This window comes from Polypterus senegalus, chromosome 1, assembly GCF_016835505.1.
Source record: "Polypterus senegalus isolate Bchr_013 chromosome 1, ASM1683550v1, whole genome shotgun sequence".
NCBI lineage: Eukaryota > Metazoa > Chordata > Cladistia > Polypteriformes > Polypteridae > Polypterus > Polypterus senegalus.
This window is the reverse complement of record NC_053154.1, coordinates 177,994,276-178,020,568: the sequence shown is the minus strand read 5'-3', so window position 1 is coordinate 178,020,568 and position 26,293 is coordinate 177,994,276. Positions and strand designations below refer to the sequence as shown.

Genomic DNA, 26,293 nt, shown 5'->3' with positions numbered 1-26,293 from the left:
GTGAGAGACTACATGAACAGAAATACAGTGGCCACACTGCAAGATGCAAACCACTCATTAGCCACAAAAACAGGATGGCCAGATTACAGTTTGTAAAAAAAGTATAAGTGTCTGCAGAATTGTGGAAAAAGGTCTTGTCGACAGACACATGAACCTTAACAATTACATACACTATGCTACATTTAAAACTTTTGAGAAATATTCATTTTAAAATTTTCAAATTACACATAATGTAATTCACACAGTGAGCTTCCAAGAATCTAAATGGCACATGCACATTCTGAGGCTATGTGACAGGGTATGATAATGATGATAATTTTCCTGATATTCACATATTGTCTGGTGTGTATATTTATTACTGTTAAATGTTGTTAATTTCTGAAATGCTATTAATGTGTCAGTAACATGAACAGTGTATGGTAAATGCCTTTTAAGTTTGCAAAGCACATGATTAATTAAGAAGGACAAGACATATAGTGAAAATACCAAGGTACAGAAGTGCGCAGGATGAGTAAAACAGCCAAGTTTCGTTATGCATTTAACTTTGCAATCACAACACTAAACATATAGTATATATTGTTCAGGGGCCAATCAGAAGCAATCAATTACTGGTTTAAAGCTAATCTTTAATTTTTTTCATCAATAATACATATTAATTTAATATTTTGTCACTTGTTAGGTGGACTCAATAAATAATAAGAGCATTGAATTATGAAGCTTGTATTGCAACAGATATTGTATGTAGATGAAGTGTATTGTGTCAGGTCTTGTAATGTCCCATGGGTTGGCTTCAAACTTTTACCTTTTCTTAGGCAGTGTTATTTAAAAGTGCTGGCCCTGAATGATGCTTTGTAAGGACTTGGGTGATATCAGAGGGAGCAAGCTAAAGCAGAGACAGAAACACACAGAGAAAGTAAAAACTATTGTACTGGAGAGATAAGCTGTCACTGTTTACCTTTGGAAAGCAAAAAAATCCTATTGCATTTTCAAAGTAAAAAAATCTTCATTATTAACACTTTTATAGTTTTTTAGAATTGAGAAATAAAAAAAATACATGGAAATTTTTTTGCTTTGAGAGTGTGATGATGTGACCAATCAGTGCAGTTGTCTTAGTGTATTTTGTATTTATATGATTTTGAATATGGGAGTTGAAATGATGGACAAGGGTAAGTTTCTTCAAAATCAATGAATGATTCTCAGAGTTAAAAGGACTGCAATCAAAAAGTTAGACATTTATAATTTAAAAAATTTACAACATTAAATAAAATTGAAGACAATGTTCAATATACTCAAAATAATGGAGCATTGTTCTTGTTGTATTAGTGGTCTGAAATTAATTTAGATTCCTAATTTAATCATTCATGCAGGTACACTGGCTGTGTCCATAAACAGCATATGGATTATCTCAAAAAGCATTTTTTTTTCTAATGAGTTACTAAGTGTTTTGTCTTTTAGGGTAGTACTCGTCTGGATGAGCAACAATAACAAGGACACTTAAACAACATGGCTCTTAACAGTTATCTAAAGATATTTTTTTAAACCAGAACACTGATTTATGTCTGCAGTATTTTATCAACAAAAGGAGACTGACTTGCACTTATGGTACATATGAGCACAGTTACCTGGGAGATTCATTTAGTGGTACTGTCCGGATGTGTAACTTCTGAATCTCATCAATGGTCCCAATGGTCAGGGTACTGTTGTTGGCTAAAGCCAAGCTGATTAAAAGTAAACAAAACAGCAGAATAATTTGTGAATTCCAAGTACAAGGTAGAAGACAATTCTAATTGAAGATGAATAAAACCTCATAAAAATAATTACCAAATAAATGATTAAAGATAGCCTTCATGTACAATTTGAGAACAGAAAAATCTAACCATTCAAATGTTACCTGTATGGAACTAATAATCCCTGACATCTTATAGTATTCCTTCTTTGCAAGCGGGCAATGTAAGCAACATTATATACAGTATAAATGTATTCATAAAATTTTGGACAATTATGGTACATAAAGTTACAGACCTAAAAATCAAAAATAATAAAAAAAAAAAAAAATCATCTAAAATTAAGTCCTCTGTTTCTAGGGGTTCCTGATGCCCCAATATAAAGGTTCTAAAGCTATTTTACTAAGTTTATTTCGGGTTTGAGGCTTTCCACTTTCTTTATGCATTAAAGCTTTCAGTTCTCCAAATTGTTCCATTCAAAAATTGAATGATTTTCTTTAATCCACATCATAGGATATTCCTTCTTAAAACCACTAGTTCTAAAGATTATAGTGGTGGTCAGGTATAAATTTCCATTACTGTGACACTTGAGCCACTGATTGACATTTATAAACCAAGGTAAGACTTACTAACATATCTAATACAGCACAAATGAAACTGCTATCCACTCGTTTTTATCAGACTTAATCAAATTCAAAGAACCTATTGGGAGAATATCCTGAAAGACTGGTCAGTTTTTAATTTCATTGACTTCTTGTTTCTACTATAAAACACAAGTTACAAGTCAATTTATTCAGATCAGATACACTTACATATACAAAGTAAAGAAATAGAATGTAATTTAATATGAAATAAAATTGCTCAAAGACACCTAAGCTTATACAGGTTTAGAATTGGTTGAGCACATTTAGTTAAGGACAATACAGATAAATGCCTACTTTTTGACTTTTTTCATAATAATGCTAATCCAAGCATTAATCCATTTCCTGCTTAATTTCTTCTTGTCTTTAGGGGTGTGAATGTTACCAGTCTATTTGGACAGAGACAACCTTTTTCTAATTTTGGTTCTGTACATTAGCACAATGAATTTTAAATGAAACAACTCAGATGCAGTTGAAGTGCAGACTTTCAGCTTTAATTCAGTGGGTTGAACAAAAAGATTGCATAAAAATGTGAGGCAACTAAAGCATTTTTTCACACAATCCATTTCAGGGGCTCAAAAGTAATTGGACAATTGACTCAAAGGCTATTTCATGGGCAGGTGTGGGCAAGTCCGTTGTTATGTCATTATCAATTAAGCAGATAAAAGGCCTGGGTCCTCATGCATAACTCTGTACATAGAATTCGCACTATAACATGACGCAAGCACAAAAGCCGATGTGCTTACGCACAAAAAAATCCAGATGCAGGAATCTGTGTGTTCGCCAACTTCCACGTTCTTCCACTACATAAATCCCAGTCAGCATGAAAAGTAACGCTCGTTCACGTGTTTGCTGTCCCGTCCCAACTGCTCCCAGAATTATGCCTCTTTGAATATGCAAATCAATATAAATAGCCCTTAAGCTCAGCGTTCTGTGAAAAGACAATGGGAAAAGCAAGGGGGAAAATATAAGAATTTCAGCAAATACCAAGTGGAGGCAAAGGAAAAACATACTATTTGTTGATTTAAACAGTGGTATAATCAACAAAAGGAAGTTGATCGAGTGACATAGCGTGTTGGAGAAACTTGAAAGCTTAAATTCACAAAGTCACACTGTGCCAAAATAAAAAAAAGAAGTCACATATAAAAGTCGCTGTGAAAAGGTGAGTCATAGTCCACTGTCTGAGTGTCATATGAAAGCTTATTAGGGTACAGACAAAAAAAATAGGCACGCAGTGGGAAAAAAAAGCACGAAATGTCAACTTTAATCTCGAAATTTCAAGTTTAATCACGTAGTTTATTTTGTCATTAAAGTAGAATATCATAAACTTCAGCTTAAAATCATTTAATTTACTAGTTTCTCAAATCCCATTGTAACTAAAGTAGCATGTTAAATGCTTTGTTTTGTATTTGATCTTCTATGTGCTCTATGTGGTGAATCACAACGTGCTTCCGTTCTTTCTCCTTCTTCAACAGGACACAGAATCTATTACATTCGTGATATTACAGCTCTCTGAATAATTAATATACTGAGATGTATACGCGATATCATTTTCATGATGACTGGAATGAAAGCATGTTATTAAACATGGGAACACGATAGCACAGTGATTGTTCATGTCTCACACAAGATGCTGCTGCGCCATGCGCGACCTTCAATGAAATAATTTATTGTAGCAGTACTGTCTCTTTCAAATGTACTAACCTCCAATTCCTGTCGTTACTTTTCTTTCTCCAAATACCCAATCGCCACACAATCAGCTCTGTAATAGACGTTAAGCCATCTGGAAGCTTACGACGACAATTCTTCAAAACTTTTAAGGAATACTGAAATATCTTCATTATACGTGTTTAATTATTCTATCCTTCTATCCTTCCAGTGTCGCACCAGCCTCAGTAAATATACAGCACGAGGCAGGAACAATACGTGAACTTCCTAGCGCTGCGGCACCGGGTCCTCACATGTTTAATTATTAACAATACAGATTATTTCAATGAAGTTAAAGTTTTATCTGTATAATATAATCAACATATTTTGCTGCATTTCATCTTAAAAATGATATTGTCATCATATGTAAATATGCGCAGAGTTGTGCAATATTATAACTGTAGTGCAAGTTTACAGTGGGGTAATTATACTTCTAAGTACAAACAGTTCCACAAGGAGCAATTGATTGAGTGCGCTTATAGTTCTAGGGATGAAACTGTTTCTGAACCGCAAGGTCCATACAGGAAAGGCTTTGAAACGTTTTGCCATGGCTGAGGCAGCGTGTGCTTGATGCTGTATACCGATTCTCTTTCCGATCAGCTGCTGCTGTGATTACCCACTCAGATACAGTGATATAAATACTCCGAGTGGTGCAGTGAGAGTAATATGGAAAAAGATGATCCGCTGTGGCAACTCCTAATGGGAGGAGCTGAAAGAAGAAGAAGGTGCAGTGAGAGTAACAATGCTAAAGCAGTTATGGTATTTGGAATACTTTGGCTATTCCCTGGACCATTATATTGTTACAGGTTAATTACAATCAGATGCATTACACTAAAACAATATGCAGTTAATTTCAGTGTATTTATAAAGCCGCGTCAGGATAAGAAAGGATAACCACACAGGAACAGAAGCACTGCTTTGACGCTGGGTGCCGCCAGTCTACAAAAACCGAGCGGAGAACTTGCGTATGACAGGGTATAAGGTACCATGGAAATGTGCGTGGCTTTACGCCAAGTGTAGGTTTTATACATCTCGATTTTAACGTGGAAACGTTCTTACGCAACATTTCTGTGCGTATGCACCATTTATACATGAGAACCCTGGAGATGATTTGAGGTGTGGTGCTTGCATGTGGAAGATTTTGCTGTGAACAGACAACATGCGGTCAAAGAAGCTCTCCACGTAGGTGAAAGAAGCCATCCTTAAGCTGCGAAAACAGAAAAAACTCATCCGAGAAATTGCTACAATATTACGAGTGGCAAAATCTACAGTTTGGTATATCGTGAGAAAGAAAGCAAGCACTGGTGAAATCAGCAACGCAAAAAGACCTGGACGTCCATGGAAGACAACAGTGGTGGATGATCGCGGAATCATTTCCATGGTGAAGAGAAACCCCTTCACAATAGCCAACCAAGTGAACAACACTCTCCAGGGGGTAGGCGTATCGATATCCAAGTCTACCATAAAGAGAAGACTGCATGAAAGTACAGTGCATCCGGAAAGTATTCACAGCGCATCACTTTTTCCACATTGTTTTATGTTACAGCCTTATTCCAAAATGGATTGAATTCATTTTTTTCCTCAGAATTCTACACACAACACCCCATACTGACAGCGTGAAAAAAGTTTGAGATTTTTGCAAATTTATGAAAAATAAAAAAAAATTGAGAAAGCACATGTACATAAGTATTCATAGCCTTTGCCATGAAGCTCAAAATTGAGCTCAGGTGCATCCTGTTTCCCCTGATCATCCTTGAGATGTTTCTGCAGCTTAATTGGAGTTCACCTGTGGTACATTCAGTTGATTGGACATGATTTGGAAAGGTACACACCTGTCTATATAAGGTCCCAGAGTTGACAGTTCATGTCAGAGCACAAACCAAGCATGAAGTCAAAGGAATTGTCTGTAGACCTCCGAGACAGGTTTGTCTTGAGGCACAAATCTGGGGAAGGTTACAGAAAAATTTCTGCTGCTTTGAAGGTCCCAATGAGCACAGTGGCCTCCATCATTCGTAAGTGGAAGAAGTTCGAAACCACCAGGACCCATCCTAGAGCTGGTCGGCCATCTAAACTGAGCGATCGGGGAAGAAGGGCCTTAGTCAGGGAGGTGACCAAGAACCCGATGATCATTCTGTCAGAGCTCCAGAGGTCGCTTGTGGAGATAGGAGAACCTTCCAGAAGGACAACCATCTCTGCAGCAATCCACCAATCAGGCCTGTATGGTAGAGTGGCCAGAAGGAAGCCACTCCTTAGTAAAAGGCACATGGCAGCCCGCCTGGAGTTTGCCAAAAGGCACCTGAAGGACTCTCAGACCATGAGAAACAAAATTCTCTGGTCTGATGAGACAAAGATTGCACTCTTTGGTGTGAATGCCAGGCGTCACTTTTGGAGGAAACCAGGCACTGCTCATCACCTGGCCAATACCATCCCTACAGTAAAGCATGGTGGTGGCAGCATCATGCTGTGGGGAAGTTTTTCAGTGGCAGGAACTGGGAGGCTAGTCAGGATAAAGGGAAAGATGACTGCAGCAATGTACAGACACATCCTGGATGAAAACCTGCTCCAGAGTGCTCTTGACCTCAGACTAGGGCAACGGATCATCTTTCAGCAGGACAATGACCCTAAGCACACAGCCAAGATATCAAAGGAGTGGCTTCAGGACACTCTGTGAATGTCCTTGAGTGGCCAAGCCAGAGCCCAGACTTGAATCCAATTGAGAATTGTCCAATTCTCTAGAGATCTTAAAATGGCTGTGCACTGATGCTTCCCATCCAACCTGATGGAGCTTGAGAGGTGCTGCAAAGAGGAATGGGCGAAAGTGGCCAAGGATAGCTGTGCCAAGCTTGTGGCATCATATTCAAAAAGACTTGAGGCTGTAATCGTTGCCAAAGGTGCATCGACAAAGTATTGAACAAAAGCTGTGAATACTTATGTACATGTGATTTCTCAGTTTTTTTATTTTTAATAAATTTGCAAAAACCTCAAGTAAATTTTTTTCACATTGTCATTATGGGGTGTTGTGTGTAGAATTCTGAGGAAAAAAATGAATTTAATCCATTTTGGAATAAGGCTGTAACATAACAAAATGTGGAAAAAGTGATGCGCTGTGAATACTTTCCGGATGCACTGTAAATATAGAGGGTGCACTGCAGGTGGAAGCCACTCATAAGCCTCAAGAATAGAAAGGCTAGGTTGGACTTTGCTAAAGAACATCTAAAAAAAGCCAGCACAGTTCTGGAAAAACATTCTTTGGACAGATGAAACCAAGATCAACCTCTACCAGAATGATGGTAAGAAAAAAGTATGGAGAAGGCGTGGAACAGCTCATTATCCAAAGCATACCACATCATCTGTAAAACACGATGGAGGCAGTGTGATGGCTTGGGTGTGCATGGCTGCCAGTGGGACTGGGACACTAGTGTTTATTGACGATGTGAAACAGGACAGAAGCAGCCGAATGAATTCTAAGGTGTTCAGAGACATACTATCTGCTCAAATCCAGCTAAATGCAGTCAAATTGATTGGACAGCGTTTCATGATACAGATGGATAATGACCCAAAACATACAGCCAAAACAACCCAGGAGTTTATTAAAGCAAAGAAGTGGAAAATTCTTGAATGGCCAAGTCAGTCACCTGATCTTAACCCAATTGAGCATGCATTTCACTTGCCTGTTGAAGACTAAACTGCTGACAGAAAGGCCCACAAACAAACAGCAACTGAAAGCCGCTGCAGAAAAGGCCTGGCAGAGCATTAAAAAGGAGGAAACCCAGCATTTGGTGATGTTCATGAGTTCAAGACTTCAGGCTGTCATTGCCAGCAAAGGGTTTTCAACCAAGTATTAGAAATGAACATTTTATTTCCAGTTATTTAAACTGTCCAATTACTTTTGAGCCCCTGAAATGAAGGGTTGTGTTAAAAAATGCTTTAGTTGCCTTTCATTTTTATGCAATCATTTTAATGCTTTTGTTGCCTCATATTTATATGCAATCTTTTTGTTCAACCCACTGAATTAAAGCTGAAAGTCTGCACTTCAACTGCATCTGAGTTGTTTCATTTAAAATTCATTGTGGTAATGTACAGAACCAAAATTAGAAAAAAGTTGTCTCTGTCCAAATATTTCTAGACCTAACTGTACATGATCTTTAGTGAAGAAAAACACAGTTAGAGAGAAAAAAAAGTAAGATTTGCTATAATGCAGGGTTTGATGCTAACAGTTGCCACTGGCCACCATTTTCAAGATTTTGCCACCATTTTTGGCCCCTTGTCTCCAGTAAAACACTTTAAAGATTCAGCAGTTTTTCAGCAGTGGATTGGAAATGGCCAGCTTTTGCTCATTATGCATAATCGGCAGTTCAGTGTATAACCTGAAAATCACTAGTCGGATTTACAATTCAAGTAAAATGTAAGCAGCGTTCTTGTTGACTGCACTTCCTGGCTGAAAAAAAAAACAGCATTAACGCCCAACCACTGTGCAAGTGTGTGTTTTAAGCCGGGTGTGAACTTTAACAGGAAAGTTAGAAGTGTCCTTTAGCATAGAAAGACAACCATACAGTAAAAAGAGTGAAAAAATCCCAAAGAACCTTCAGCCACTACAATACGACTATGCTCTGGAAGCCCTTTGAAGTGTGTCAAAATGTAAGACATACTATCTGGAACAGGATCCAGGAAAAAGTCCGCCAGGATGAAACTAACGAAAATATGTTTGGCACTACAGTTGTGATAAGACACTTACAATGACATTATACAGAACAATACACAGACACTCGGGGACTTTCATAACTAACAAGTAAAATCAGCATTCTTTTGATATATTTCTTTACTTCTTTTTGATTGTTTCTTCAAAGTTCTGCAATGTTAATAAAATTAACCAGCACCAATATATTTTGCTAGAAATAATTATTTCTTTATATCTGAATACAAGATAAAGGATTAATATTTTAGAAACCCAATAAAAAAATAAGAGAAAGGCTGCTAAATAAATTTTATAAAAAAAGAATGTAAAACAGATAAGAGCAACCACAATTGTCTGCTGTTTTTTTTGTTTATTTTTTACATTAAAATATTTTTGAGATTGTTACATATTTTCAATTATAGGACATTAACTGTATGTTATATATATTTATGATGAATTGAATAAAATATATGGCACTGTACTTACATTCATCCATTCATTTCCAAACCCACTTAATCCAAGCAGGGTTGTGGCAAAGCTGGAGCATATCCCAGCAAAGCATTGGGCCAAAGGTAGGAAACCCACATGGAAAATGGAAGAACATGCAAATTTCATGCAGGGATCACCCAGAAGGCAAACCCCTGTCTGCTTATTATTAGACAACATCACTACCACTGCTGCACCCATACACTAGGGTTTGTTAAAAATGTTTAAATTACTAATAATTTTTGCAACCTGTAAAGTAGGGATCTCAAAGCCAAATTGGCTTCGGACCATTGCTGGTATTGTCATGTTATACAGGGCCACATGTATGTTCAATTACAAAAAAAATTATTTTTATTTTCATTACTAACATTTTTTTCAAAATGCAAACTGTACGCTAAATACATTACTTTTAAATGTGCAATCCCTTTTTCATTAAATTCACTTAAATAAATTAAAAAAAAACTTTGCATTAACCTAACACATGCGATACCTGAATATGAATAAACTCAAATTCTGTTTCTGTCCAGAAACCTAGCAGCATTTCTGCTCATACAGCCTTGCCACATTTGCTCTAATGGAGTTTACAGTGGAAACTCGGAGTACAGCTTCAAGATTAGCATCAGTAAACCTACACCTGTACTTGCATTTATTAAAGATCATAGTTGAGAAAAGTTTCACACACAAATGTGCTTCCAAAAAGGCATATTACCATTACCTGACAGAACATTTTGGACAGCTCTGGAAAGGATGGAAGTAATTCTCTCAGAAACTGTGCAGTCAAGTCTGTTTTTCCCTGTGCCTCCCTGAACTTAGATTTTAGCTCATTATTGCACTGCAAGTCAATAAGTTCCATTTGGAACAAACTTGGAACACTCTCCACATCAGCTGAAAAGGGGTCTGCAAACAGCTGGAACGTGCTGCAGTGAGAACTGAAGTCAGCAAAACGGTGATCAAATTCCAGCAGTAGGTTTTCAATAGTAGATGTATATGTATCACTCCTGAATGCAATGCCATCCTCCACAAGAGATCTAAATGTTGGGAAAGGTGTGAAATTTTTGGCAGAAAGCTGCGTTTTCCGTATTTTCAACTTTGTGGTAAAGGCTTTCACACTTTCTTAAGCTCTGTGATGAGCTGATCAGGAACTAAAAACTTTAAGTTTAGCACGTTTCCGCTCCTATGTAATATCCACTAAGAAAGCAAAGTCCATGAGCCATTGTGGATCTTCCAACTCAGGAACATCCATTCTGCCATGGATTTTTTCACCTCTGTTCTCAACACAAAAAATCTCTTCAGGAAATTTCCCATGCTGAGCCAGTGCACCTCACCATAAGTGGTGTGTGTACTAGTTTGTTCACAGAAGCTGATATATTAATGAAAATCACTAGTTCAGCAGCGTCAGTGTTGTCGGTGCTTTCGTCAAGCGCCACGTATGCAGTAAAAACTTTAGCTAACTGATCATAAATGTCATTTGATAACTTGCCTATTCACTCTGCCATGGTGTTTGCTGTAAGTGTGATTTTTTGAACAAGCCTGTCTTTCTGGACACAATATTTCAGCGACTTTTAACATACAGTCCTTAAGAAACAGCCCTTCAGTGAATGGCTTTCCTGCCTTAGCGATTAACTCACTTACCACATAACTTGCTTCCACGGCACCATCAGTATCCTTCTTTGCTTTGTGAAAGACTTTGCTGTAATTTCAGGCCTTTGTGTAGCTGCTTAGATGGTTTTTCCCTCTCGTCTCCCTGATACTATTCATACTATTCTCCATGTTTAGTCGAGTAATGACGATTAATGAGATTACAGTATATTCTTCTTAACATATAAGACAGGTGGCATTTCCACTGAATTCCAAAAAAACAATACTGTAATGTCAATCTTTCATGAAATTGGCTGTGTTCAGCATTCACCTTTCTTTATGGGTTGGAAAGAGACATCTTTTTTATTAACAACCAAGCAAATGAATTACAAAAAAAAAAAAATTAACTTGCTTTCTTTTTATTAAAAACTGCACATCTGCACCAATTGACAGAACTGACAGATTTACATTAATGTGAAATTATTTTTTAATTTAAAATTATTATTTTTAAACTAGTTTGGACTTAAACGAGTAAACGAAGGAAGTAGGCGAAAATAGTTAAATAAATGTACTGTTCACGGGCCGGATTGCATTATTTTGTTGACGTCATAAATGGGCTGGTGGGAAAGGGACGGGGACCGGAAATGGCCTGCAGGCCAGGAGTTTAAGACCCCTGCCGTAAAGAATCTGTTGCTTATATGGTAGAAATCTGGGGATTTATGCCAAAATTAGGAAAACTATCACTTTGTTGGGTCCAGGGATGGTTTACCAAATCCAACTCTGATAGTTTAGGCTTGTTTAAGAAGTCAAATTTCTTATACTGGTGCACAGCATTACATGAAAGCAAGTTTACAAAACAGATTGATGGAATCATATTCAATGTACATAAAGTAAATGAAGGACGTTTTCCACAAGTCTTTTGAAAATATCCATCTTTTACTTTAAACTTTGAAAACTTTTATCAATGATTGCTCAAAAAACTGAATTATACCACTCCAATCCTCATTGGCTAGGTTTGAACAAACAACATGACAAAAAGAATCGGTGTGTACAAAGCTGGAATTGACATTGTAAGTAATAACACTTTAGATTTAAATGCTGTAGCAGGTGAAGCCATCTGACGTATACATTAATTCCACAGCATCTTAATTACTCCAAATATGGGCTGTTCAAAATGTCAACCATATGTTCAGTTTCAGCAAACAAATGATAATGCCTGGTTGCCAAACAAAAGGTTCTACAAAAGAAACTTGATATGTATTACAGCTTTTATAAAAAAAAAAAACACCTAATAGTGACTTGACATCACTAAGATTCCAAAAAGAGTGCTCCATAAGGCTGCAGACATGACATAGAAGGCTCTATCACCCATAGTACACTTCCTTGTAAATACAGACTAAGCCTGGACTTCCACCTCTGCAACTATAACATCCAAAACTGTGGCAGCAATACCTCAATCTCTCTGTCTCAAGAACATTTCTGTATGCAAATTCAAGAGAATACTCTTTTTTAAATATTAGAAAATCACTAAAGTGATTTAAAATAAAAAAATAAAACAAAACACGAAAACAACTTGATACCATCTTGCAAGTACAAAATTATTGTTATCTACGAACATGCTCCTATTACATTGGCATGCAGATTATTATTCTCCATAAAACCAAATTACCAATGGCAATTTAACTAATCTGCTGATGAAAACTTTATAAAATACATTTTCACACATATGAGTATTTTCTTAGAGATGCATGTCTTCCCAGAGATTTCTATGGTAACACTCTGGAAAATATTTAATGTAGTTTTAAAAGAACAAAATATCTTATACATTTCACATAAAAAGACTGCAGACTAGAAGAGCATCACAGCAGGTTACTAAGATATATAGAACCAATTAAAATTATGTCAAATCTACAAATGAGGCAATCTACAGAGATGACCTGGCTCACATTTGAAACTTAAAAATTGTAACTACAAAATAAACAGAACAAATCAGGTCATGTTCCCATTATGATGAAATTGGTGGTTAATAAGATGATAGCACAACAAATAAATAAACAGCATTTTCGCAACACAATACTACAGCTCAAAACTCCCCATGCAGAAGAGCTTGATAAACCTCTGTGGTTCTCTGAAATTTAAGACACCGTAAATTCATTGTAAAATGGTAAAGCTGTAGAATCACACTTACAGCACTGTGTAATTTTAGAACTTGTTTTCAACTCAGTTTAGCACCATTACTGTAATCCATGTGTACTGAAATTACAAATTTAAATTCTACCAAAAACAGCACGCCAAGCATCAATTGCTGTCTTCCAACGAAAAATAAAAACATGCTGCAATGTGTATTATACAGACCAATCTCACTTAAGTGTAATTCAGTAAAACTGAATAATTGGTCAAAGGACGGAATACTCCTGTTAGGCACTATATGTAAAACTATGTCATAACACCAAACACAATATATTAGACTGCTGTTTGGTGTTGGGTCAACAGGGCAGAAATGCAGAATTTGCATGGTTCCTCCCATTAGAGTCTTGGAGTTTACAGTCCAAAATAGACTATCAGGTCAACAGGCAGCTTTGAAGTTGCTATAGCTGGGTATATGGAAGAAAGTGCACTTCAGTGGTATGATGTCCCATCAGTATTGAGTTTGAGATTATACCCGATAGGAGTAGCGGCTGCTCCCAAAACCAACTCCCATTAAGAGCATGAATCAATTTTCTGTAATAGTAAATGTATATACAGTGGTGTGAAAAAATATTTGCCCCCTTCCTGATTTCTTATTCTTTTGCCTGTTTATCACACAAAATGTTTCTGATCATCAAACACATTTAACCATTAGTCAAATATAACACAAGTAAACACAAAATGCAGTTTTTAAATGATGGTTTTTATTATTTAGGGAGAAAAAAAAATCCAAACCTACATGGCCCTGTGTGAAAAGGTAATTGCCCCCTGAACCTAATAACTGGCTGGGCCACCCTTAGCAGCAATAACTGCAATCAAGCGTTTGCGATAACTTGCAATGAGTCTTTTACAGCACTCTGGAGGAATTCTGGCCCACTCATCTTTGCAGAATTGTTGAAATTCAGCTTTATTTGAGGGTTTTCTAGCATGAACCGCCTTTTTAAGGTCATGCCATAGCATCTCAATTGGATTCAGGTGAGGACTTTGACTAGGCCACTCCAAACTCTTCATTTTGTTTTTCTTCAGCCATTCAGAGGTGGATTTGCTGGTGTGTTTTGGGTCATTGTCCTGTTGCAGCACCCAAGATCGCTTCAGCTTGAGTTGACGAACAGATGGCCGGACATTCTCCATCAGGATTTTTTGGTAGACAGTAGAATTCATGATTCCATCTATCACAGCAAGCCTTCCAGGTCCTGAAGCAGCAAAACAACCCCAGACCATCACACTACCACCACCATATTTTACTGTTGGTATGATGTTCTTTTTCTGAAATGCTGTGTTCCTTTTACGCCAGATGTAATGGGACATTTGCCTTCCAAAAAGTTCAACTTTTGTCTCATCAGTCCACAAGGTATTTTCCCAAAAGTCTTGGCAATCATTGAGATGTTTCTTAGCAAAATTGAGACGAGCCCTAGTGTTCTTTTTGCTTAACAGTGGTTTGCGTCTTGGAAATCTGCCATGCAGGCCGTTTTTGCCCAGTCTCTTTCTTATGGTGGAGTCGTGAACACTGACCTTAATTGAGGCAAGTGAGGCCTGCAGTTCTTTAGACGTTGTCTTGGGGTCTTTTGTGACCTCTTGGATGAGTCTCTGCGCTCTTGGGGTAATTTTGGTCAGCCGGCCACTCCAGGGAAGGTTCACCACTGTTCCATGTTTTTGCCATTTGTGGATAATGGCTCTCACTGTGGTTCGCTGGAGTCCCAAAGCTTTAGAAATGGCTTTATAACCTTTACCAGACTGATAGATCTCAATTACTTCTGTTCTCATTTGTTCCTGAATTTCTTTGGATCTTGGCATGAGGTCTAGCTTTTGAAGTGCTTTTGGTCTACTTCTCTGTGTCAGGCAGCTCCTATTTAAGTGATTTCTTGATTGAAACAGGTGTGGCAGTAATCAGGCCTGGGGGTGGCTACGGAAATTCAACTCAAGTGTGATACACCACAGTTAGGTTATTTTTTAACAAGGGGGCAATTACTTTTTCACACAGGGCCATGTAGGTTTGGATTTTTTTTCTTCCTAAATAATAAAAAACCATCATTTAAAAACTGCATTTTGTGTTTACTTGTGTTATATTTGACTAATGGTTAAATGTTTTGATGATCAGAAACATTTTGTGTGACAAACATGCAAAAGAATAAGAAATCAGGAAGGGGGCAAATAGTTTTTCACACCACTGTAACTGGCTGCAAGAAAGTTGCTTGCTCCATTTCAAATACTGTAACGGTATAATTAAAACTGTATCAGTAAATTACACATATACTCAAAAGGGTGTGCATTCGACAGAAAATGTGCATTAACATAAATTTTGATCCATGAGCTACTGCAGTAATTACTTTGGGTTCTTTGCTCATGCAATCATTGTTCCATAATGTTACAATCTATTATCATTGAGTATGGTCAAAACGGTTTCTCAATCCTGTATCAATGTGCAGAGAAAATACAGTAAGAATGGACAACTCTTGAGAGATGCAATTGACATCCAGTCTATTTTCTTTCATTAACCTAATAGTGGTTTATTTAATGCTGTTTTATAAAGTATTGTTCAAGTAATCATTATGTACCATATACTTTGTTTTCTTTATAAAAAAAGCAGTAATTTGGGGGTGGGGTTTGTGGTATTTAAACAACCTACTAATTATTTCACAGACATCTTGGTATGGAGGTTTAAAGTACTAAATTGTATTACAATAATTTAATTTTCCAAAACAGTGGCTAAGGAATAATAGGCTGTTTTAACCATGATAGATTAATTACTTCATATCCAAACATCAAATGAACTCTTAATTGCATTCTTTAGGACTTGATTCTTTTAAATGCATTATTTAGGACTAGCTTGAACACCCACAATTTCAAAATACTATTTAATATTATCTTAAAATAAACTCAAAAATGGGTACTGCCACTTGCCACTATATTAAAGAACATTAACCTTTTGCCTAATAGTATGACATAATAAGAATAAACATGAATAAGTTCAGCAAGAGAAATGTACTAAATGTTTTTAAGTGATAAAAATAGACACCAACTTCTACACCTGAGAGTATGGATGCATATGTAGTTCAGTGGATGCAAATGGCAAAGACAAAGACATCAGGTGAGTTGGAATGCAATATGTATATGTACCTCTGTTCTTAAGATAATCAAGCAGGAACATGTATACGAATTTCGACATTTGAAAGCATATGGCACTGGTCTAATTCTACTGATACTCTGGACAGAAAAAGTCAGTTACCAGCTTCATAAAGATAACAAATATATAAATCTGGGTAATAAAAATAAGAACAGCAAAATTAAGATTACTTAAAAGAAACTTAATTATACTATTTAATAAAAAAACAGATTGGTGAAACTTTTTCATGATAATCTACTTCATATAGAACAAAGGCAAGGTGATATACCTGTCAGGGTATCCTTCAGAGTTAAGTGGGCACATGTAGTTGACCTCCTTAAGGTTAACATTGGAGAAGACCAGCTTATGGTTGCTGCTGTAGATCACAGTGGGCCTATCTGAGCAGGCAAACACATTTGTAGTGGAGAGGGAACGGAAGGTGCGCAGCACAGTGGGCTGTGTTCCCAGAGTGACTTTCTTCCTGTCACTCAGCAAACCTTCAAGTATTAATAACACAAAATCAGCAACTCAAACCATATTATGATAGAGCAAAGACAATAAAAATATAGCAAAACTAATGACAAAAACAAAGGAAAATTAAAATACATTTAAGCAGTCAATGCATATGTTGAATTAATTGTACCCTTTGTCAGAGAGTGACAAGAACCTTAAAATAATGCATGAATAGCATTAATGAATAATATTAACCTCATTACCAGTGAATAACATTCCAAAGACCTCTAAACTATAATTATGCCTAACTAGTAATTAAATACCATTGTGGATATAAAAAGCAAATTCACTTTCTACCATTAAGAGCCCTGGGCTTGCATTTTGTAATCAGTTTACAGTATAAGACATCTTGCAGAAATGTCTAGTAGTTTGGGATGGAACAGAGATATATAGCTTTTTAACAAGGGATGTAAGATCACATAGTCATAAACGTTAATCTAAAGCAGTTACTAACCTATAAAAATTCTCTACCGGAATGACGTACTAAAGCACAGTGTTTCAAATATAATTGTTTTATTGTGCTCAATTTTGATTTACTCTCTACATAGTCATAAGCAGATAACTAACTAAAGTATAATGAACTAGACAAAATCAGAGATCTCACAGCAATTAACAACTTTAAATGCACCTATAATTACTCTACAACCTTAAAAGGGCTCATCTAGTTACTGTATCACAACTAGCAGAAGACTAGCTTTAAATGCATATAGAATGAAATACACAGCACCATAAACCATTCTTTTTTCAAAGACAGTAAAAAGCTTTAACATCATAGTATATATCTTTACCATCTTTGTAAGTTACAAGACTGTGAGGAGTACAGGTCTACCAAGGTAGCACTGGGTTTAAAGGCAGAAAGCATACAGAATGCCAGCCCCACTTATGCCAACTCAAAAGGACATACAGTATATTAGACAACGTCTAACAGTACAAATGTTTACATAAATGTTTAAATACTTAATTTTAAAGTACAATGAAGCTGGATAAGCCGGTTGTTGCTACCCTAAAAATCTTACTGACAAGAAGAGCATCATCTGGGCCAGTATTATGACTTAACTAACCATTTATCCTTTCTTATGGGTTTGTCTGAAACTACTGTATATTTATGCATCATATAAAACGGCTAAAAATATGGATAAAGCTGAAGGTAAGATTGTGCTTGACCTGTTTCACTGATGTATCAGGGGCAAGAGTTGTAATAAGAGGAGGCTGCAGACTGTAGGCCCTCTCCATCTTGAGAAGACCATCTCTCTCTGTGACAATAATCAGACCTGTCTAGCCCTATGGAAACAACTAGCTGGCTAAGAAGAGAGTTAACCAAATTATAACCTGAAGAGAGCTGACCAGAGAGAAACAAGTGTAACTACAAGTTTATGTGCCCGTCTAAAACTATATGCCTAGCACTGTCAGGTCCTGTGGTTGTCAAAGCCACATTCTACTTACTTTTTGTATATGGTACTAATTTTACCATTTGAAGATAAAAAAATGTGTATCTAGAATACATGTGTGACTTTCTCTCCAGCCTGTTCTGGTACTCTAAATGCCATGCCTGGGGTTATAGATGGGAAAAGAGTAGAACTACAGTATTTGACAATGTTGTAAGAGAATGGGATTTGAGGAGTTCTGTTAAGGTCTACATAAACAGATAGTGTAAAAGGGGAGAACAGAAACACTACCACAAAAAAAAAATAATAGTAATCAGAGTTTTTATTCTAAGTGAGGGGCACTAAAGTATCCTAAGAAGCCCATTTGTATATAAGAAACTCAAAATAATAAGCACAGTAACAGTAAACTGAAGCAGGTTTCAAATACGTGAAGCAGCAACACTATTCAAAACAATAAAAAACTATTTCTTTTTAGGATGCTTCCTTTTAGCATCAATGAGACGTCATAAAAAAAGCACTGTATCAAAAAAATTACAAAGTAAATACATTAGCATCATCTGTATGTCCCAAAAATGTTTGTGAGCGACGTGTTCCCAACAAAATAAATATATTTTATTTCTAATCAAGTACCACTGCAGATTGGTACTAACAATGAACACATAATACCAAAGACACGAAAAGAAGGAATTCCAGGAAAAAAACAACTTGACCTTCTAAAACTAAAACCATTCAAAAACAAAGGAAATTGATGTAGTCATTGAATGTGAGAACAATAGACTTGTATTACCAACACCATCTTTCAACACAGTGTGTTCTTTGTGATTAAGACTGCAATACAGAATACAAAAACTGTGTAAATGGGTAAATTTAACACTGTAAAAAACAATTTAAATTACAAAAATGTTTATACAAGAAAATGTTAAACCACCACTAGCAGATATGAAACTACAGTCATTAAAAGTATATGGTACAAAGTGTAAAACACATACAGGATTACATTAAATGTGAAATAAGGGAAGGAGCAGGACAGTTTAAAATCAACTATAAGTAGAGTTTAATGACAAACAATGTTGCAAATAAATTATCGCTGTTTCCTATTTCTGATATCTCAACCAACCAGACCACAGTTACAAGTGAAAAAATTAAATAAATTATAAAAGATACCTGATATCAGGTGACAAGAAAATTCAAGTCTCTGAAGGAAAAGGTCAAAAGATCCCAAACACACTTTATAGAGGAACAATTCAAGGATGTTTGGGATTCTTGAAGAAGAGGAAAATGACAATCGTTGCAATTTTTTATCTGCATTTTATTTTTCAGGACAGAAAACATTTTTGTGGGGAATCCAGAAATTAATATGGGAAAATTCAGAATGCTAGTCTTTTTCAACTTCACTCTGCCAAGTATTAAGAAGACTCATACATGAATACTACCAGATGTATTTTCCTAATTGCAGAGCTAATGATACAGAGGAAGGGGTATCTGATGCTAGCACTAAATCATGACTGGGGAAAAAAAGAAAATAAATTGTTGGTCCATGTATTCAAAGTCACTGTTGAACATCAGATATGAGGTGGGGCACTCCCAGAACGATCATGTAGTGTTGCCCATGTGACGATGCAAGCAGAATCACATGCCTATGCGTGTCTGAACACGTTTCAACTAGTGCATGTGTGTGAGCAGTTTCAAAAGCAGTATAAGTCTGTAGTGGGGTTTTGGCATAAAACTGAGTAATAGAAATTTGAAGAAACATATAATATCGATTTCTGTGTGAAATTCAGTAAAGGTGTTACTGAAATTTTGGAGTAGTTAAAAGTGGCATATACTGAGGATACTATGAAAAAGAGTCTTTGAATAGCAGAAGAGATTCAAAACAGGGAAAGTGTGAATGATGATGCCAGAAATGGATCAACCATCATGACAATGCCCTAAGCCATAATGATCTCAGTGTTCACAAATTCTTGGCTAAGAAATCAATTACCAAATTGGATCATCCACTCTATACATATGACTGAGCCCCTTGTGATTCCCATCTTTTTCAAAAATAAAAAAATGTCATGAAAAGACAATGATTTTCAGACATTTCTGACATCCAATGTAACATAACAAAAGAACTCAAATGTATTCGAGAAATGAGTTCCAGGAATGTTTCCAGCAATGGAAACATTGTCTAACTGAATGCATAGCTGCAAAAGGATGTTACTTCAAAGGTGAAGGTAGCTGCTAGGGCACAAATGCACACACATTCTTTCTATAGGTACATTCGAGCAATTAAATTGTCACAACTCATTTATCTATTGAATAGTCTGGTAGTGGGGGGATGAAAATGCAATTTAAATACATCATCTTACTTAACACATCATTGGTGAGCAAAGGAAGACTTTAGCTTCTAGTTTCAGTTTTATTACATACATTCTTGTGACACAAATTGTAAGTGGTCTGTGGAAGTGCAAAGTTTTAAACAACAAGGCAGCTCAGACACCATGAGTGTAGGTGTGTACTATATGAAGAGCGCGAGTGTGTGTCTACGCATGTATGCAAGTACAATATAGGTAGTCCCCAGGTAACGGACATCTGACCTACGACTTACGAACAAGGCCAAAGCTGTAACGCATGCGCCTCAGTAACTGCCGCTCTGTCATCTTTGGCCTGGGGATGCTGCAAGCGGTGGCTGGAGGGGGGCGATTTCGCTGCTCGCGCAGTGTAGTGTCCTTCGGGCAGCTCCCGGCGGCAAGCAGTGACCCGTGGTCCATAGTCACCGGGACCACAGCTATCGCTTGTGTGCAGGATGATGGTTCACTGCCCACCCACTACGCCGCCGCAGCTACTGCTCCTGACTGGACGCTAGCTGGATGGAGCGGAGGGGGCATTTCACTGCCTGCCCAGCACACACGGCTGGTAATGCTGCAAGTGGTGACCCGGTTGTAGCTGAACGGAGGCCATTTAGGGTGAACGGGGCAGCGGGGGTAGCATTGTAGTGTGCCTCAGATGACTGCCTGTTGAACTTGGTTTGGGCGATTCACTACCTGCCTTTGGCTGCACCGTGTTCGTTCTCGGTGGACAGACACTGCAGGCAGCATACTGTAGAGGAGGTGACTGTGTGGGGGGTGAGTGATGAACCCCCCCTCGTCACCCACAGTCATTCTCAATAGTAAGCAGGAAGTTGTCTCCTGTCAGTACATCAGACGAGCTGACGGGTGCCTTCCTGCTGTGATAGCGTGTATAGCGCTGGGCAGAGGAACTCATCTTAACCTTTTGTCTTCACCCTTCAAGAATGTCTCTGAAACACAAATCTGATGCAAGTGCTGGTGATACAGTAAAGAACAGAGAAAAACCATCACCATTGAAAATAAAGTAGAAATAATAAAAAGGTCAGAGAGGGGTGAAACTCCATCATTCATTGGCAGAGCACTTGGTTACCGTCGGTCTACAATAGCATTTATTAAAATAATGTACCTGTTCCGACTTACATACAAATTCAACTTAAGTACAAACCTACAGTCCCTATCTCGTACGTAACCCGGGGACTGCTTGTATATACACATGTATGTTGTGTGCATGTGCACACAAATGCACATTTCCACTATAGCTGCACTACTCTGTAACTGTTTACCTGATGTTATTCATATAATATCTTATGTTGTGTTATGTTATGTTATAAGCAGCTCCAAAGCTACCAAGTTAAATTTTTGCATATTAAACACTGACAAATAAAAGTCATCCTGATTCTGAGCATGGGGAAAAGGATAGTCAGATGTCACCACATCAAATGTACATGAAATATACTCAGTATATTATCAAAGCAATCAAAGCATCCATAGACACAAACACTGTTGAACATCAAGCGATAAATAAAACATTATTGAAAAAATAAAGTATGCTGCACTCTTCTGAGAGCAGCAAAAAAGAGCCACAAATACATATTTTTTATCAACTCAGATGCACCACAACTTAGGCATGATAACATTTAAATAGTGTTAATTGTTCTCTAGAAAGTGGAAATATACGAATATACAGACAGAATGTACATTTCCATTTTCTGTAAAGTCAGGAGGAAAAAAGTTAAGTTTTCACTCATGCAGAGAAATTAGACTTTATACAGAGTTCAAAGTCCTGGCTAAAGGTTTATGAAATCAAAGAAGTATTGCTTTTCATTATTTCACAATATCAAGCAGAGTATATTAGGGAAAAACAGCCATTTTAAAATGTATAATGTAGGCCTAGTATCATACCTGTACAGTAAATATATCATCAGCATTGGAATCTACAAGGTAATATTATTACTACACAAAGAAAAGGAATATGACAAGGAATGATATTATTATTCATCATCTTAAATAACTTTGGGTGTGAACCCAATACATTCACATCGAAAAGCGATTACAGATATCATTAAGTCTCCTATCTGGCATTTTATTTGATTTGGGATGACTTTCTATTAACAATTTTGTACTAGGTAATCAAGCAACTTGTGCAACCAAACACATTTTGGAATGTTAAAGGATTCATTTAAAGGTAAATTTATGTCTACAAAATCCTTAGTTTAAACTTATGAGTTGTTTTAAGTTAGTAGTATTTATAAGTCTTAATATTAAGTTTTAGTAGATTATGTCACATTTGTGGAACAAATTAATTAATAAACTAAATTAACCAACTAAAAAAAATGCACATTTCATCTACACTGCTAGACAGAAGCTTGGACATACCAATAAATGTTCATGTTATTGATAGAATTGGTTACCTTTAATAAATAAGGTATCATTAAATTGATTTTAAAATACAGCCAAGCTACTACTAGTGTTTGTTGTTGGTATGCTTGAAATGGCTGATGTTAAATTTATTATTCACATTCAAGTTTGACTGTGCTAGTACTATTGAAATCAGTTATTCTGTTTACTTGGGTTGCAAGGTACTGGCATTCCTAAAGCTCAGTCCTGTGTTCAGAAATGGGCAAAATAAAAACGGCTTTCTCAAGAAATATGTCTGTCTATTGTACTTCATGCAGAACGAAGATTATTCCATTCGACAAATTGCCAAGAAAATTTTGACCAATAGTGCACTTACCCTTGGGATTAAAAAAGGTTTTCTAATCTAATTTATATATAGTACTGTTGGTAAGATGCATAAATACTGCTATGGCAGCTATATATTTTCTAACCCTAACCAAATATTCACCAGAATGACTATTTCAGGCTTACATAAAACAAATATCCATTTTGCAAATTAATAACTTATCAATCTAAATCATAACATATGATTTTAAGCAAAAATAGGTCAATTATTATTCCATTATGTTTTAGTGTGATTTTCATTTGTAAATGGGCAACAATTAAGTTACAGTAGCAGGTTCCTCACTTATTCCTGTATTGCTCCAGGATTAGATGAAGCCATCCACATTCCTGAGATAGACTGAGCAAAGTGGAAAATGTATGTGTTTTTAATTTAAAGAACTTCATAAACAACAAATTGTTTTACATACACTAAACATATCATTAAACAAGAAAAAATACAGGCACACCAAATATATATGCAAGTGATGGGTGCAGCGCTTTATAATCAAAAAACATCACATACTCTTTATAGTGACATCAAACCAGACAGCTTAAATTATGGTTGTACTAAATTACAAAAAATCTATGAAATGTTACATATATAATCTAGGAGTATGATGACCCAAAGATGATTCAGAACCTGTCAAGTTAATTTATAGTTTCATGGATTAGTCCACTCTGCATGATTATACATAGCATCAAACTCAGTTTGTACCACTGTTGGGATTTACAATTGTGCTAAGACATGTTTATATAACTGCATGTCAGCAGGAAATAAAGAGAGATACAGTAAAATGGGAAAATTGGAGGCAGTGCAACTTTATACTTTCCATCAATCACAAATATGGAAGACAAAACACTAAGGTAAGTATTTTAATATTTGTCTAGCTTCTATATTAAGTAAATTATTATTATTTTTCTCAGCTAAAAATAAAAGTTCAAACAAACAGTGACATTTTTCTTTTGAAAAACAAAAAAAACTTTACCCATGTCTACTTCATTATTTAGGGTAATATAAGAATAACTACGACTATAAGCAGCAAATAGTCTGTATTAAATGCACAGGAAGAAAAAAAAATGTTTTCTTAAGATTAAGTTACAACTCCTAAACAACAAGGGAATTCAGATTTTGACTTTTTACAATTCACAATCATAATGTAAAAAACAGAGAACTCATACACAGCAAATCCAATGAGAATTACTAAGATCTAGGAAGTATATACAATAATTAGTTATACATGTTAATTAGATCTGATACTAAACATTAAAATAATATGTATCTTCAAAAATTGGTCATAAATCAGAAATTCGCGTGAAGCATGCTCAAACAATTTAAAAAAAAAATAGTGGACATACATCTGCTACATTTACAAAAAACATTTAGCTCATGTTGACTCACTAACTGGTTTAATTCAATTTCATACAAATGGCACGTTTAATTTTAGTTAAAAAATAAGGTTAGAAATCATGTTAAGACACACCAGTTAAGATAGTGAAAAGGAACACGATTGTCTTTTTTCTAAGTAAATTAACTTTTACTATTTTTTATACCTGGGAAAGTTAACACATTCATTTTTACGATTAATGTGGCTGGTTTAACACCTTAACAATAACTGTCGCATCCAGGGCTGGCCAAGAAGTAAACAGCTCAGGCAGTGCTTTGGTCAGGGTGGCATTTTCATGTAATTTTTTTTACGAAACAGTAATACTAAGAAGTTGTATATACCTAAAGAATGACAGTATTTTTTATTACAGTACCATATTTACATGCTAATAGTTTTATGAAATATCATTTTCATTTAAAGTTTTAACATTTCATAATACACGGTTCACAGCAATACACCATACGTTGTGCTCTTTTTATTCCCAATTCATGTTTCAGGGTGCGGCAGAAATAACTCCCACATTTTGAATTGATTGAAAAAAAAAAAATGCTACGAAGGTATCACCAAAAACTTTTTACTTTTCAAATGTAGATATAAAAAAGTTTTTTTACTTTAAGTTTTAAAAATTATATTGTCCAAATGGTGGCCTTGACAGTTGATACACATTTGGAGCCGTTCTTGGAAGTTTTCCATCACTCTCACTAGCATGTCGGGCAAAATTCCTGCAATTTCTTCTTGAATAGCCTCCTTGAGTTGGTCCAAGGACTGAGGATGATGTTTGAAAACCTCAGCCTTGAGGTACCCCCACAGAAAAAAAGTCACAGGGGCTTAAATCAGGCGAGCATGGTGGCCATGCAACTGCCTCGCGTAAGAAGAATACTCGACCCAGGAACATCTCCTGCAAAATTTCATGTGGACGACGTGCTGTATGGGCCATAGCTCCAACCTGTTGGAACCAGAAGTCCTCTAGGTTGTGTTCTTCCCCATACTCTTCAATTTTCGGGCACAGAAAATTCTCCAACATGTCGCAGTATTGATTGGAATTCACAGTGACTATGACTCCACCCTCTTCAAAAAAGTAAGGCCCAATGACGCCTATAGATGACACAGCATACCAAACGGTCATTTTTGGGCTGTGAAGAGGTCGTGCATGGAGTTCTCAAGGGTGTTTAGGAGCCCAGTAGCGAAAATTTTGTTTGTTCACTGTGCCAGAAAGGTGGAAATGAGCTTCATCGCTACTCCACAGAATGCCAGTGGGAGGCACAGCTGTGAGGATCCCATTACAGCAATCCATACGTCCTCCCCAATCTGCTGGAGACAATTCCTGACCAATCATAATCTTGTATGGGTGTAAATGAAGGTCAGTATGCAAAATTTGCCTCAAGGTTCTTTCCAAAATCCGAAGAGCTGAGGCATGTTTACGTGCTAAACGCATTGGAGACAGTTCAATCGAAGCCCTCACTGCAGTGATGTTTTCGAGTGTTCTCACATTTTTGGGACGTCTGGGTGCTTTTCTCTTCAGTGCAGATCCTGTTGCCCTTACTCTTTGAACCCACAGCAAAATAATTTTCCGGTCTGGAACACTTTCATTAGCACATAAACTGAACTGCGTGCGAAACTCCCCTCTGCGTTGCAGCTACAGATTCGCCATTTTTGAAAAAAGCCTCCACTACAAAGCCTCGATGCTCACCCGACCACGGCATGGTGACGACTGAAAACTTTATTATGTACCGTACCTAACGGAACGGACCGCACCCCTCTACCTGCTTTGGGGACCCCACAGTGATTTTTCAAAATGTGGGAGTTATTTCTGCTGCACTCTGTATAAAAAGATCAAATCAATGCCTTATCACATAAG

The 26,293-nt window shown here is 36.6% G+C and overlaps 1 protein-coding gene across 1 annotated transcript in view; it reads right to left on the bottom strand.

The window, feature by feature from the left end:
* ddb1 (damage-specific DNA binding protein 1) overlaps positions 1 to 26,293 on the bottom strand; it is a 209,292-nt gene that overhangs the window by 68,213 nt on the left and 114,786 nt on the right. The window contains exons 16-17 of the mRNA XM_039763642.1: positions 16,391 to 16,598; positions 1,623 to 1,718 (exon numbers count right to left, since the gene is read on the bottom strand). Coding sequence (XP_039619576.1) covers positions 1,623 to 1,718; positions 16,391 to 16,598 — 304 coding nt within the window. The remainder of the gene's footprint in view (positions 1 to 1,622; positions 1,719 to 16,390; positions 16,599 to 26,293) is intronic.